This window comes from Enhydra lutris, unplaced genomic scaffold, assembly GCF_002288905.1.
Source record: "Enhydra lutris kenyoni isolate GAN:26980312 unplaced genomic scaffold, ASM228890v2 scaffoldscaffold59, whole genome shotgun sequence".
NCBI lineage: Eukaryota > Metazoa > Chordata > Mammalia > Carnivora > Mustelidae > Enhydra > Enhydra lutris.
Genome location: NW_019154143.1, coordinates 4,291,589 through 4,305,874, shown reverse-complemented (window position 1 = coordinate 4,305,874; position 14,286 = coordinate 4,291,589). Strand labels below are relative to the sequence as shown.

Below are 14,286 nucleotides of genomic sequence, written 5' to 3'. Positions count from 1 at the left end.
TCTTTGTCTCTCTGTCTCTGTCACTGTCTCTGTGTCTCTGTCTCTCTTACATGTATATTTGGAAGTGTTATCTACCATTATTGTCTTCCCATCATCTCCATCAAAGAAAGCTCAGGAGTCAAATACCACTGGCGTTCAAAACCTTCTCTGTGCCTCACTTGCTATGGGACCCAGAGAAAGTACATTTTGCCTTTCTTGTCTGAGTTTATTTGTAAAGTGTAGAGAATGAAGTACTTGCCTGCTAGGGTTCCTGTGAGAACCAAATGTGATCAAGTTGGTCATGGGCTCTGCGCAGGGCTTGGCACATAGTGATGCTCATGGCAGAGGTGGTGGGGAGGGATTGAGGGCAGCTACCATGGTGACGGATTCTGTTTTTCTTTAGGTCTCTTTTGTTTTGTTTTAAAGATTTTATTTATTTATTTGACAGAGAGATCACAAGTAGCAGACAGGCAGGCAGAGAGAGAGGGGGAAGCAGGCTCCCCGCTGAGCAGAGAGCCTGATTTGGGGCTCGATCCCAGGACCTTGGGATCATGACCTGAGCCAAAGGCAGCGGCTTAACCCACTGAGCCACCCAGGCGCCCCTAAATTAAATTTTTATTTTATGAAAATAGTACATACATATATACAACTTAAATAGTAGTCAAAGGCTTATAACAAAATACAACAGTTTCCTGCTCTACTCGTTTCTAGTCCTAAAGATCCTGCTCTCTAAAGGAGTTAGTATATAGTATATAGTGTTTCTTTTGCCATTTGTACTTTCTATATTTCATAATATATACACTACTACTCTTTATCAACCAAATTTAGGTATTATCGGTTGACTATTACAGTAATCAAGGACCTAACTCTCATATCAACATCTCTGCTCCTTCTCTTTCTTTTTGGTTTTTAAAGGATATATTTTTTAATAGATTTTATTTATTCATTCATTCCTGCATGCATTCATTCATTCGTTTATTTATTTAAGAGAGCAGGAGAGCACAGGTGGTAGGGAGGAGCAGAGGGGGAGGGAGAGGGAGAGAGCTGATGTGGAGCTCAACCACGTGGAGCTCCATCTCATGACCCTGAAATCGAGATCTGAACCAAAACCAGGAGTCAGATGCTCAACCGACTGAGCTACCCAGGCACCCCAAGTGCTACTTCTCTTTCTTATCTTCCCAGTATATTTACATTAAAGTTTTTGGTTAAATGAATATTCTCTATTAACATTCTATGCCCATACGTATAATATTCAAAATGAGTGTTACGGGCTACTATGATTGGGGTCTTTTTTTACTTTCTGTCTTTTATGATGCTAATAGTTGTCTTGGTTTTCATGTTTTTCTCTCTCTTTGTAAGCCTCTTGTCTGAAATCGCAATGTCTCCTGCCTTTCTTGTGGCTTTAACTCTGGATACAGTCACTAATCCTTTGTAATTGCTGAATTCAGTAGCGTCCTCCAGCCCTAAACTTTGTAGCTGTGCTCTTCGTACTTCCTCCTCCCTTGGTTTCCATGATGTCACTTTATCCCGTCTTTCCATGGACTCCTTTTTAGTCTTGCTTATGCATAGACCCCTGTTTACCTTCCTTTAAGTGTAGTGTTCCCTAGATTCTATCTGTAATCTGATTTTAACCAACAGAATTTCTTTAGGCAATATCTGTCATGGCCAGGAATGACTTCTATTATCTGTTCCTCCTTATAGAACTTTCTTGTAAGCTCATTTAACTGGCCGCTGAACATACAGGTAGAGAGTATGAAGACATTTGTCATTGCTTTCACTCCTGTTCAAGGTCCCACTCTCTTCTTGTGACATCTGCATGTGAATTTTGTAGAGGCTTTGGTATCTACCTGTCTGAAGTTCCCTTCGCCCTACCTGCCCCTGTTCATCTAGACATGCCACCTCCTTACGCTTTCACCCTTCTGTTCCCTTCACACACCACCAAATATCCACATATACTCTCTTCTCCAGCACCTGCACTGCCACTCCATTTTTATTGTAAGAAAGCTTAAAGTTCTCTCCCCCATCTCCTCCTATGGGTAAAGTGAGAGGATGGGATGTTGGGCCAATTGTCTGATCCCAGAGAAAGCAAAGTATTTTACTAATTTAGTAGGCTTTATTTGTACTGGACAGTAACTATTTTAATAGACCATCCCTTTTAAAACATGTTAATCCTTGAAATGTTTGAAGAGTGATCACTTGACAGTAGTGTGTATCCACAGTCTCTTCTGCACTGTTACTTTTAGATTTAAAACCATGAGTGGGATTGTAATAAGAATTATGTATTTTCAGAACTAGAACTACATATATGGGGTTGTAATGTGAATTTACAGGCAGAGATAAGGTATCTTTTCCAAATGAGAAAGAAAAAACACAATTGAATGTTCTCTTGTCCATTTTTATTGCTGTGTATAAAAAGGACCGTGAGTCTGAGCTGACATTCCTAAAAGCTACAGGTATCAGAGCATTCAGAGAGAGTGCTCAGAATGAGAAGGCTTCATGCCCTCCAAGGAACCTTAAAAGGGAGCCCAGGTGAATCAGCATGTGATTCTAGAGAGTGGTTCAGCATGGCTCCCTGTTTATTTTTTTTTTTCTTTAAGATTTTATTTATTTATTTGACAGAGATCACAAGTAGGCACAGAGACAGGCAGAGAGAGGCTGAGCAGAGAGCCCGACTCGGGCCTCAATCTCAGGACCCCGAGATCATGACCTGAGCCGAAGGCAGAGGCCCAACCCACTGAGCCACCCAGGCGCCTCCATGTTTATTTTTAAAAAGCGTAAAGGTGATATTCCAGTGGGTCTCAAGGTTTTTCACCATCACTGTCCTTGATAATGGCGATGGTAGCCCCTTGTTTTTTTGTTATTGTTTTTGTTGTTTCTAGCTTACCAGTTCTGTGCATTTTTTAAGGTCCTTAAAATTCTGGTCAGGGCAGTGGTTGACGGGGTAACCGATCGAAGTGGAGATGTCGCAACTGCCCTCAGAGGAAAGCTGCGGGAGTTACTTGGCAGAGTGACTTCAAGAGTGACGAATGATGGAGAAATCTGGAGGCTGTATGCCGCAGTGTATGGAAATGGGCAGAGTGAAAAGCCTGATGAAATCGAAAAGGTAAGTCCTCTTTCAGTCCTCGCGGGAGCTTGCCTTTTGTTTGAATTACGTGTAGCAGATCTCCTTCGATGGTTGGGGGAAGAATTAAATTAGCTCAAAAAGGATGATGGATATGCTCAGGTTTTCCGAATCTTTATTTGGAATCTTTAACGTAAGCACTTTGAATGGCGGGCAGGTTAAGACTTGCAAGCGTTCATCTTTTTTACTTTCCATGAATTTTTCTTACATAATTGTTCTCCATTTCCTGCAAAAAGGTCCCTCCGGCCTGCTCCCCGACGGGAGCTGTGGCAAGCAGCTGTTCACATGCTTTACTCTCAGCCCTTTCTGTAGGCTCCTTGCTGAAGACTGAGGTAGATGGGGCCCAGCGACAAAAGAGGGTTTAGATCTGAGATGGGGGCCTTGGGAGGAAAAGAGAAAAAGGCATGAGATAAGACCATGGAAGGAGCGCTTTGAACACAAAAGGCTGTACAGAGGTTACCCTGCCCCTTTCTTGAAAGTGCACGAGAGCACCAGTTACACTCAACTTATGCCTTTGGCCTCTTATCTTAGAACCCAAAGGAGCCCCCAGAGTTTCCAAGGTTGAAATCATTGTTTTCTGTTCTTTTCAAAACATCCACAACAAATCAAATGTACTCCTCGCATGAGTTTGCAGTTCGCTGCAGTCCAGCTCATCTGTGGGATTCCTGGCCGTCTCTCCCCCCGCAGTCCACAGCTGGCTTCCACCATGGCTTGTCAGCCCGGAGAACACACACTCACACGCACGCGGGCACACGCTCCTACTTTCTGTGCTTCTACTTCTTCTTGAATGATGTGCTCTTGCATGTATGGACTCAAGGGGAGTCTGAATTCTCTGATCGGTGACTTCTCCCTCAAGAATCTGCAGGGATGGGGCTGGGAAAGTGTTTTAAACTTCTGTGAGTACACACGCCTCTTGGTGACTCTGTAGGTGCTATCAAGCTCGTGCCTCATTCTTTTAACCAGGCTCTTAAGCTGATGGCTACGGGTGCCGAGGAAAGGTGTGTGCCCTTCTTCTAGGTTTCCAAACCTGGCATCTCTGCTTCTCTGTTTGGAGGGAAGTTTCTCTGTCCAGATACATCTAGTTGATTGCGTCTGTACCCCTTCTTTGATGAGAATAATAAAGATCGTGCTACATAACACAGATGCTAGTTTCTCAAATTGAAATTAGTTCCGCATGACCTCCAGGAAACCGAGTTGGAAATGTGAATTCTCTGTTATTCTGAACACTGTTCTTTTTCTGTCCTCAGGCGTTCCAGTATCTCTCTAAGGCATACAAGTGTGACACACAGTCCAGTTGTTGGGAGAAAGACATGACATCATTTAAGGAAGTGGTGCACAGAGCCTTAGGACTCGCACATGGTACTTGATGTAATGTTCGATATTCCTGCCACATCTTACTGTATTTTTACTGAAAAAGAATTTGTCAAAAGTGAAGTTCTATTACAGATAAGTTCAGATTATTTCGTTATATGGAAATAGCCATATTTCGTGCTGCGAATCTTTATAAGACCAGCTACTGGGTAAGCACTTTGGAGCAATAGGAGCAAATAGAGGCTGGAATGGTAGGAAGGACAGAGACTTAAGTACCGTTCAAGTGTAAGTGACCAGTATTAGGAGCTTTCAAGATGGGAAGGACCTTCCTAGCTGTGTCTGACTTTCAAGCACACCGTCTGTTTGTGTTGATTGTGTAGTATTAAGGAAATCTGTTAACATTTCTTGTAGTCTTCCTTTATAAATGAAAATATTTTTTCTCCAAAAATACATAGATTACTGGAGAATAGCAATGTACAAAGACCTATGGCATATGCGAAAGAAATAAAAAATATAATCCTATCCCTGCCTTTGGGAAATTTAAGTGGGTGATATTTGAGGGGAGAGATAACATTACATATAAGGTTGCACGCCTGTTGGGTATATTCCAGATAAAGGCCCCTTTTCATTATTTGCATTAATGAAAAATATGCCAGTTAAATTTAATAATGCGTTTTTATATTTAGAATTGAGTATGGATGTGTGATGCCCTGGGAATGCAGTTGAAATAAAATAATGAAGCCACTGTGTTAAGAATTGAATCACAGAGCTATGAACCTATCCTAAAGTCCTCTTCTAACTTTTCTCGCAACTAACAGTTACAGTATTGGGGAGCCGACAAGGGCAGACCCTTGAAATCAGGGAGACCTGAGCTCCAGAACCAGCTCTGCCCTGTACTTGCTGGGTGGCGTTGGGTAGATCACTTAACTCCTCTGAGCCTTAGTTCCCTCATTGTAAAATGGGGACAATGCCTACCTTCTTGTTAGAAAGAATAAATGAAGATGTATTGAAACACTTACAAGTATCTTGCACCTGGTTGAAATGTAAATCCCTGACCTTCTCACCCCAACCCTGTTCCTTGTGGGGTAGAGGAGCTGAGCTGTCTGATAAGGCACTCAAAACTGAAAAGAGAAAAATGAAGAACAAGAGTAAAGTTTGTGTCTCTAAAGAAGTCACAGAACATTCGAACAGTTTAGAAATGGGCTTCGTAGTTGATAATTCTACTTACATTCTTTGATATCACTGACAAAAAGGATATAAATATTCAGTTATCTGGCCCGTCTACCCCTTGACAGATCAGAGAGACATGCCGAACTCTGTCCAGCTGAAATTCAGAGTAGACAAGGTGGAGGTCATTGCTGATAGACCCGTGGAATGTGGCTGCAGTTCATGTGGCTTATGCTGGCCTCATGGTGGGTGGGCTCAGATGGATTTCAGTCCTGAGGCCTGTGACCTTTGTGAATATAGTACCATGTTTGAGGAAACCCATACCTAGGTATATTATGTACATAATTACAGCAAGGGGCAATCTCCTTGGAAGAATTTATCTTATCTACTTGAGCTTGCCAACCCTAAACATTTCTGTGAACAGCTAGCTTCGTAACAGTCAAAGCCAAGATACTTTCTGTTATCACTAAGTGATGCTATTAAACCTATCAAATACAAATGCACAGGGTAAGGAAATAAGTACTGCGGGAATAAAATCCTCATTTTGTACTACGAGTTGTTTTTAAGCTATTTTGGGCACCATTTTTTCATCAGGGCAATACTAGGAGAAAAACAACCTTCTATTCTTCTAAGTTCCTTCTGACTTTAACAAGTTAGACATTGGTGTTCCCAAAGCATTTTAAGCATCTGTGAGTGGATGCTCAGCTTTAGTTTCTGGTGATATTTTAGATTTATGAAGATTTAGATTTAGATTCACCTTTTCTTTGTTGCTTTTGTAGACCAGTGCTCAGTTGAGGAATGAACTGGGTGTCTTTGTTATTCTATTCTCTCTTTTTTTTAATGTTTCTCCCCAATACTGTTGTCCACCATGCTCAATTCTGAAAACAGAAATGTAACATTAAAAAAAATCTCCACATGATTTTCTCCCTTTTGGGCTGCTGTTTTGAAGAGTAGCCATGTACTTCGGAAGAAAGACACTGCAATGTCTGTACATAGGGCTCGAGACCTTTCTGTGACAGTGTTGTCATTGTGTACCCATTTGTATTATCTGGGGGCTATTCATTTACAGTTTCTGCTCTTCTGTTTTCTGGGAAAGGGTGGGCAAAAGCTGGGTCCTTCTTTGCCACCCAGGGACTTTCAAAATAATAGTTATGCACTTTAGCGTCTGCCTGGAGGAGGCACTGCTCTCTTGGATTTCCTGCTGATTTGAAATAGCATTTTATTGCTCTCCCTTTCTAGAACCCTTATCTTTGTCTCTAGTGCAAAGGGATTGAGTGAGGGGTATAATAGTGTTTTTGTCTTTTTGCTCTATTTTTTTCTTAATTTCTTTCCAGAATGAAAATAAGGATTGAGAAAAAGAGTCACGGCTGTTTCTGATACGTTCCTACATATTTAACAGGCCAGCGACCCCAGCTGTGGTAGTTACAACATTCTTCTCCTCAGGGACACAGACATCATAATCCTCACTATCTCCAGGTTGACTGTGCCCTTTGAAGATGAGTTGCACATTGTTGGTGACCGTGCATTGCTTCAACCCTTAGCTGAGAAACGTCAAAGTCTAATAATTATTTTGAAATGAGAATGTCAAACCTGGTTCTCACCAACCATGGAAGATATTCGTTAATGATACAATGATTTTGCCAGGCACAGGCAATCCCCACCCGTTGATGAGAGTTTACATGCAAGAGAGACACCTGTTTTCCATTCCTGGTCTAACGTCTGGGGTACCAAGCGACTTTCACCATTGCACTGTTTCATGTAGTTTTAAAATAGGATCTGGTCCTCGGTGTGCTTTGTGGCAAGCATAGTTTAGAAGAACAAAAACATAAGCCAGTGGAGAGACGTCAGGTGCTGTGTTTTTACAGAGCTCTTTACTTGTTCTTACGAAGCATTAATAGCGAGGCCTTCTGCTAGGATTATTGTGCTAGCATGATTTCGCTGTTTAGGAAGATGGGCTCTGGCACGCGGGAGGCGGGGTTGTCACTCATGAGTGACTCGGTTCTCTCCCACTCCCTGCTGACGCCAAGCGCCACTCAGGCACCTGAGAGCCCTGGTGTGGTCACTTCGCTGAACGCAAGCACGTAGGTTGTGGAAGCCACGTCCTCTGGAATGGGGAATAAATCCTGAGTAGGAGAATGCAGTGAGAATTGAGCCGTAAATACCCAATGTCACGTCACTGGGTTGGTGGCATTGGCAATTGTGAGTCCCCGTTAGGGACCTGGTGCCCCGGGGAGCCACACGAAAGAGCTGCTCCCTCTGGTTTTGCCCTCCGTGTACCTTGTATTCAGTTAGATTTCGTCTCTTTTTGTGTAATTTCACGTGTGTATGTGTGTGTGTTTAGAGTCTCTTCCCAGTGATCTGTAACTTACCAAAAATAACCTACTTCCCCTCACAATTCTCCGGTTAGCAGTAAGTGTGAAGAAGGACAGTGCGGGGAATTATGCACGTAATTGTTGTCCTTTTACCAAAACAAAATCTGTCCGTGTGGGAATATTCCCGAAGTCTGTACTATAAAATCCTAATCAAGTAATTGTTTTGGGCACTTGTAAATGATCGTTAGCAGCATTTAACGCATGTTTTCTCCCGTATTTATGTTGCAGTGGCTATAAAACACAGTAAAAACAAGTCCAGTCCCCAGGAGGCTGTGCAGGTGCTTTCCTCAGTTCGACTCAATTTGCAGGGTTTGTCATCTAAGGCCAAGGTGAGAGTGTGGTGTGAGTTAACCCCGGTGCCCCGGGAAAGACGGTCTGTGCCATGAGCGGCTGCTCTTAAATCTTCATTTGCGTCAGGGGTAATATTCGGGCCACGTGACAGTTTAGACGTCGGCCCCCAGGTGGTCGGTTGTACGGGTGGGGGTATTATCGGCCCCACGGCTAGACCACCCTTTACCTGGGTAACTCGGGAGTCTTTGAAGTTAATAACGCAGCCCTACTGCTTTCTTGAATTTAAATGAAAACAATGCTCTTCTCCTGATTGTCACTTTTTCCAGAGTATGACATATATGCCACTGGTAGCACTTCGCTGAACTTTTGATTTTCATGTCTATTTATTTCAACACATGTTAGAAAAAGTTTAACTAGCACCTCAGACCTACATCTTCATGAACATTATTGCTTATTTTTCACTTACAGTAATGTAATGTTTCCTCTAAAAAAGAAAGACTTCTATTTAAGTTTAAAAAGTTGATTTAGAGACAAATATTAAGTAGGTGGTATATGGGTTTCACAAAGACTAAGGTAGGTGAGTGACTCAGGCTTGACAACTGAAACATTTACTGTCGATCTACAAATGCCACCTTGTGAACTAGCGCTGGGCAGGGGACGCCTGAGAATCCCTGAGGGAACTGGTTTGGAGCCCGGAGTGTCTGCCTGTGGCCGGTCAGGTATGGGGCGGAGCCTGGGAGATCTGCGTGGTCAGGTGTGGATTATACCCCTGGAAGCAAACTGTAAAGGAATATAGTTTTCTCTCTTTTTCTTTTCCTTTCTTTTCTTTTTCTTTTCTCTTCTTTCCTTTCCTTTCCTTTTTCTTTTTTTTCCTTTCCTTTCCTTTCCTTTCTTTTTTATTTTTCTCTTCTTTTCTCTTAATTAATTTGTTTATTGGCGAGGGAGAGAAAGCATGAAGCCGGCAGAGGGAGAAGCAGGCTCCCAGCAGAGGAGGGAAGCCAGAAACAGGGCTTGTTTCCTGGACCCTGGATCATGACCTGAGCTGAAGGCAGATGCCCCTAACCAAATGACCCACCCCGGCACCCCAAGGAATATAGTTTCTAGCACGATTCAGTGGTTTCTTTTCTCATTTTTGCTTGCCTTCACTATTTAATCTTGGGTTGTAAATGAATTCTAACACTTCTGAGAGCAAGTCTGTGGTAGGTGAAGGTCACTTCCGGACACATGTAAAAACCTTCCCAGAGTAGGTATGGCTTTTCATTAATTGCTTGATCTTTTCAGATGAGGGCATCATTTTTGCCTCTTTAGAATATTAATTTGCTTTACTATCCTTTTTAATCTGCAAACTGGAACCCGATTGTACCAGGAAGAACTGTATTTCCTCCCAGTTTGGTAGGATAACTTCAGAATTTTGTATCTCTCATAAAACTGCACCAGCGTTCAAAGAAGGTCAAGGTAGCAAGCTTTTCCTGTGACTTTCCCTCTCAAATGGGGAGCTAGGTTTCCTAGTTTTGGTTAGACCACTAACCTACCTACGATTGTTTATTTTCTCAGGAGATTTCCCTACTAGTTTCCTTATCTCTGTGCAAAGCTTTTTCTTGTAAGTTATTAATTTTACATAAATCTGTACCTACCTAAGTAGTCTAGTCTGTGCAGGTACTGCCTGTCTTCCCTTTTGTGAAGATTCCCCGACATTGAAAAGGAGTTCTCAGAGCATCATCTAGGTTTAGATTTTGTTCTCATTAGATCCCAACTGGGAAAACTTGCCTCCCCACGCCTCCTTTGAAACCATGTTCTTGCTAGAATATTTGGGAGTCTCTGATTTTGTAGTAGAGCATATGCCTTTCCAATTTTTTTTAAAAACAGATTGGGTTTGCTCAGCTGAATTGGGATCCCCAAACACTTTTTTAGAGCACTTTAAATAGTGAAAACAAAATCGGATTGCTCTATTAAATAGCTTGTAGTAAGCTTGGTTTGTACCAATCTCTGATCTTTTCTTTCCAGGCCAGGGATTTCATGGAAATAAACACATAGAGCCTAGAGACTCACCTGACATCATCCAGTGCGTCGTCCTTCCCCCCCCCCGCCCACCCACCGCCCACGGGGGTCACTGCACAGACCTGCTGCAGTGGGCATGAGGGCTGTTGGGGAAAATGCCAGTATTCCTGGAGACAGGACAGACTTTATTGCTTGCACATTTTGGGATCCTCAGCAAATAATCCATTCTTTCTAAGCCCCAGTTTCTCTCTCCTTCCTCTTTAGTTTGTAGGGGAGTGATGCAGATTCATGATGATTTGCAGGCACTATAATACTTAGTAAAAATAAGATATGCTATCTGAGTCTAGGTTACTTTTTAAAAATGTTATTTATTTATTTGATAGAGAGAGAGGTAGAGAGCACAAGTAGGCAGAGTGGCAGGCAGAGGGAGAGGGGGTAGCAGGCTCTCCACTGAACAGGGAGCCCGATCCAGGCTCGATCCCAGGACCCTGAGTCGAAGGCAGCTGCTTAACCAACTGAGCCACCCAGGCGCCCTACATTACTTTTCTAAAAGGTGTTTTCTCTACTGATCACATTGTAACAGTTCTTAAGTCACTCTCTTATGAAGTGCTGTGCATGGTGTGATTGCACAGTAATGCGACAGATCTTTGCTGAACATTGATGAAATCCTGCATTCAGTGAATGCTCTTGGCTCTAAAAATCACTGTGTGAAGCTCTAAGCTCATCCCAGTGATCATACCATCACTCAAAACATCTCTGGGGCTCTCTTTTAGAACAACCATCAGAACACTTGTCCTATCATCTGTGGTTGTGATAGTAAATAGTCATATGGTAATGGTAAGCAAGTCATCAAGTCAGGTCTGATGGAAAAGATAAATAGTGGGGCGCCGGGGTGGCTCATTTAGTTAAGCGGCTCACTCTTGATTTCGGCTTGGGTCATGATCTTAGGGTCCTGGGATCGAGCCCTGTGTTGGACTCCGCGCTCAGCATGGAGTCTGCTTGTGATTCTTTCCCTGTGCCCTCCCACCCCACCATTTGCACTCATGTGCGCGCGCTCTCGCTCTCTCTCTCTCTCTCTCTCTCTTAAATAAATAAATAAATAGGATAATTTTTTAAAAAGACAGCGTGTTGAGTAAATTACATTTCTGATCAACACACCCACACATACACAGTGTGGTCATAAAATCCTGAAGTTCATTTTGTTGGGTGCCTGTCCTGGCTCAGCAGGCGGTTCCGGGTAGAGAGGCTCTCCAGAATGCCTCCGCTATGGCAGCTTTATCAAAGTGTGTTGCAGTGTGCCTCCCAAGGCAAGTCCTTTTACAGGAAGAGGGAACGTTTATTTTTACTTTAATATGCTGGGCTTCTTTGCTTTTACCAAATCCTGATAATCTTTGCAGCCTCTGAGTCCTAAGCAACAATTAGTTGTCCAGTAATTAGCATAAAGGGGTATGATGTGTATGAGCTTGAAAATAAAATATATGCACTTTGCTTGTATACACAATGAATAGATTTGGGGGTTTTTTGGATGAAGAATGTCCATTCATCCTGAAACCATCGTATAACATTGAAATGAATAACCAGAGGACGTCTGGGTGGCTCAGTTGGTTAAGCCTCTGCCTTTAGCTCAGATCATGATCCCAGAGTCCTGGGATCGAGTCCTGCATTGGGCTTCTTGCTCAGCGGGGAACCTGCTTCTCCCTCTACCTGCCACTCCCCCTGCTTGGGCTCTCTCTCTCTCTCTGACAAATAAATTAAATCTTTAAAAAAAAAAATGAATAACCAGTGTTCAGGGCAACCATTTTGAAGAGCAGAGCTCATTTGAATTTGCCAGCTCAAGCATGTTTTTGATGCCTGGTTTAACTTTGCAGCTTGTGCATTTCCAGTTTGGTGAACAGAACAAACACTAACCATTGTTACTATCGTGTGGTATTATTAGATACAGGGAATTTTTTTTTAAGAAGCATCTTTTTTTTTTTTTTCCCAAGATTTTATTTATTTATTTATTTGACACAGAGAGAGAGAGCGAGATCACAAGCAGGCAGAGAGGCAGGCAGAGAGAGAGGAAGGGAAGCAGGCTCCCCACTGAGTAGAGAGCCTGATGCGGGGGCTCCATCCCAGGACCTTGAGATCACGACCTGAGCCACCCAGGCGCCCTGATACAGGGAATTTTTAATTCTATCCTCTGTACCTATTTTATTTTAGAGAAATTGTCATTGTTTTGATAGTTCTTTATGTTGCAGCAACTTTTTACAGATGTGGCAAGTGGAGAAATTTCCCGGGAGTTAGCTGATGAAGCAGCAGCGATAGACGCCCTCGTCACAGAGCTGCAAGGCCTGAGCAACCAGTTTCGAAACCAGTACTGACCATCCTGGGAACAGTAGCTGGAAAAAGGAGCTTTCACTGTCTGAATTTCTCTTATACCTGTGTATCTGAAACACAAGATAATGATTTTTTTTTTAAATAAAATTCTCTTTAATGGCTAACATTTTTGTTTTGTGATTTTTCTACAAGTTTGGACCTTCCAAAGTACATTAATTAAAAGTTCCCTGTTTCTTTAGGCTTACTTGCTGTTGAATTCAATATATTCTTCTGTATTCTATGCCGGGGTCTTTCAGCCCAAAGAGCAAAAAATTATAGTTTGCTTTTTAGCATAGGGTTTAGATTCTCTCTCAGCCTAAAATGAATTAGATCATCCTTTGGAAAGACTTAGTCTGCAACAGGAAAAAATATCGGCACACTGCAAGTTTGTGGAATCATTAGATCGGCTGCATGATTATCCAAAAATGATAAAAGGATAGATTGAATGGCAAAAATCTTTTTCCTTCTTGAGATTTTGTATTTGTGTCAGAAATATATGTTTGGCTAAATTAGAAATGTGGGCATATGTTAGCTTCTAAATCAAGAAAATGCAAGAAAAAAAACGACATAACTCAAATTTTGATTGGGCCATTAACCACTACTAAGCAGACTGACCCTCCTCACTTTGTAGACTGCCAGCCCTAAAGATGGTTGTTTAATAAGGTTATTATAAGTGAAGACAGCCATAAATGGTGCCGTATTACAGAAATGCCAAAGTAAAAAGTTTTCTTCGTAATGTCTGTGGAAACAAATACTGAAGGCAACAACTGAGCTTAATAATCTCACTACCATGGTCATAGTGAGGAATTATCAGTCCTGGCTTGGGTTGCTGAATTTTGGGTCCCATGTATAAGTCATTGGACCCTTGCTTTTTATCTATGTTCTCATTTATAAAATCTGAATAATTTTTACCTCTGGCTTCCTTGTGAATTTCAACTGCCATTGAAAATTTTAAAATGCATACTCCACAAATACAAGTTTTCTGAACATTAAAAAAAAAAAAAAGTCTTCAAAAGCTTTGATGGATCAATTTTAGTTACAAATGCTTACCAGTGCTTTTCCTTTCCTTATCCACTGCTTCTCTTTTCTAGTACACTAGTCTAAAAAAAGTTAATGTCTGCCCTAACGCAGTATGTTTTATAGGAGACATAGTAGCTATGAGAAAGACCAGTAAAGTGAGCTAGTAGCCTGAGTTAACATTAAATGTCCATTCAAATCTTTTACGGAAGCTGTTGGAGAGTGGGTAGGTAAATGGATGGATGGATGGACAGAGTGAGTGAGGTTTTAAGATGAACTCTTTATCAGTACCCAGCTGCGATCCCCAATGGAAAATGGGTAGACAAATACTTGGAAGGGCAAAGATTTCAGGAATCAAATGGAAGATTGATGAAGAGTTTCCAAGGATTAGAAGTTTTTTGTTCTCAGTTTGTTTTCCTTTGGCTTCAAGGTAGAAAGACATGAGTGAGTCTGAGTTGTCACAAACCAAGTCACAAAAGGATCATCTCCTTCCAGGCCTGTTCTCAAATGCTATGTTGAATCAAATTCTCTAGGACAGTGCCCTACACCCTCTTTTATCTTGGAATGATCCCACAAAAGGGAGAGCTCTCAAATGTCTTCTTTTAAAGACATAGACCTGTTAATTATGTTTAATAATCTTACTTATGTGAATGTTTAACATAACTGAAGAAA

At 41.9% G+C, this 14,286-nt stretch overlaps 1 protein-coding gene across 2 annotated transcripts in view; it reads left to right on the top strand.

Moving 5' to 3' along the window:
* LOC111158484 (tetratricopeptide repeat domain 27) overlaps positions 1-12,722 on the top strand; it is a 176,648-nt gene extending 163,926 nt beyond the window's left edge. Inside the window, exons 17-20 of one of the 2 annotated variants that reach the window (XM_022520527.1) lie at positions 2,885-3,082; positions 4,348-4,459; positions 8,179-8,279; positions 12,480-12,722. In XM_022520527.1, coding sequence (XP_022376235.1) covers positions 2,885-3,082; positions 4,348-4,459; positions 8,179-8,279; positions 12,480-12,602 — 534 coding nt within the window. In that variant the 3' untranslated portion in view covers positions 12,603-12,722. The remainder of the gene's footprint in view (positions 1-2,884; positions 3,083-4,347; positions 4,460-8,178; positions 8,280-12,479) is intronic. The other variant, XM_022520528.1, reaches the window with a different exon arrangement.
* The last annotated feature ends 1,564 nt before the right edge of the window (positions 12,723-14,286 follow it).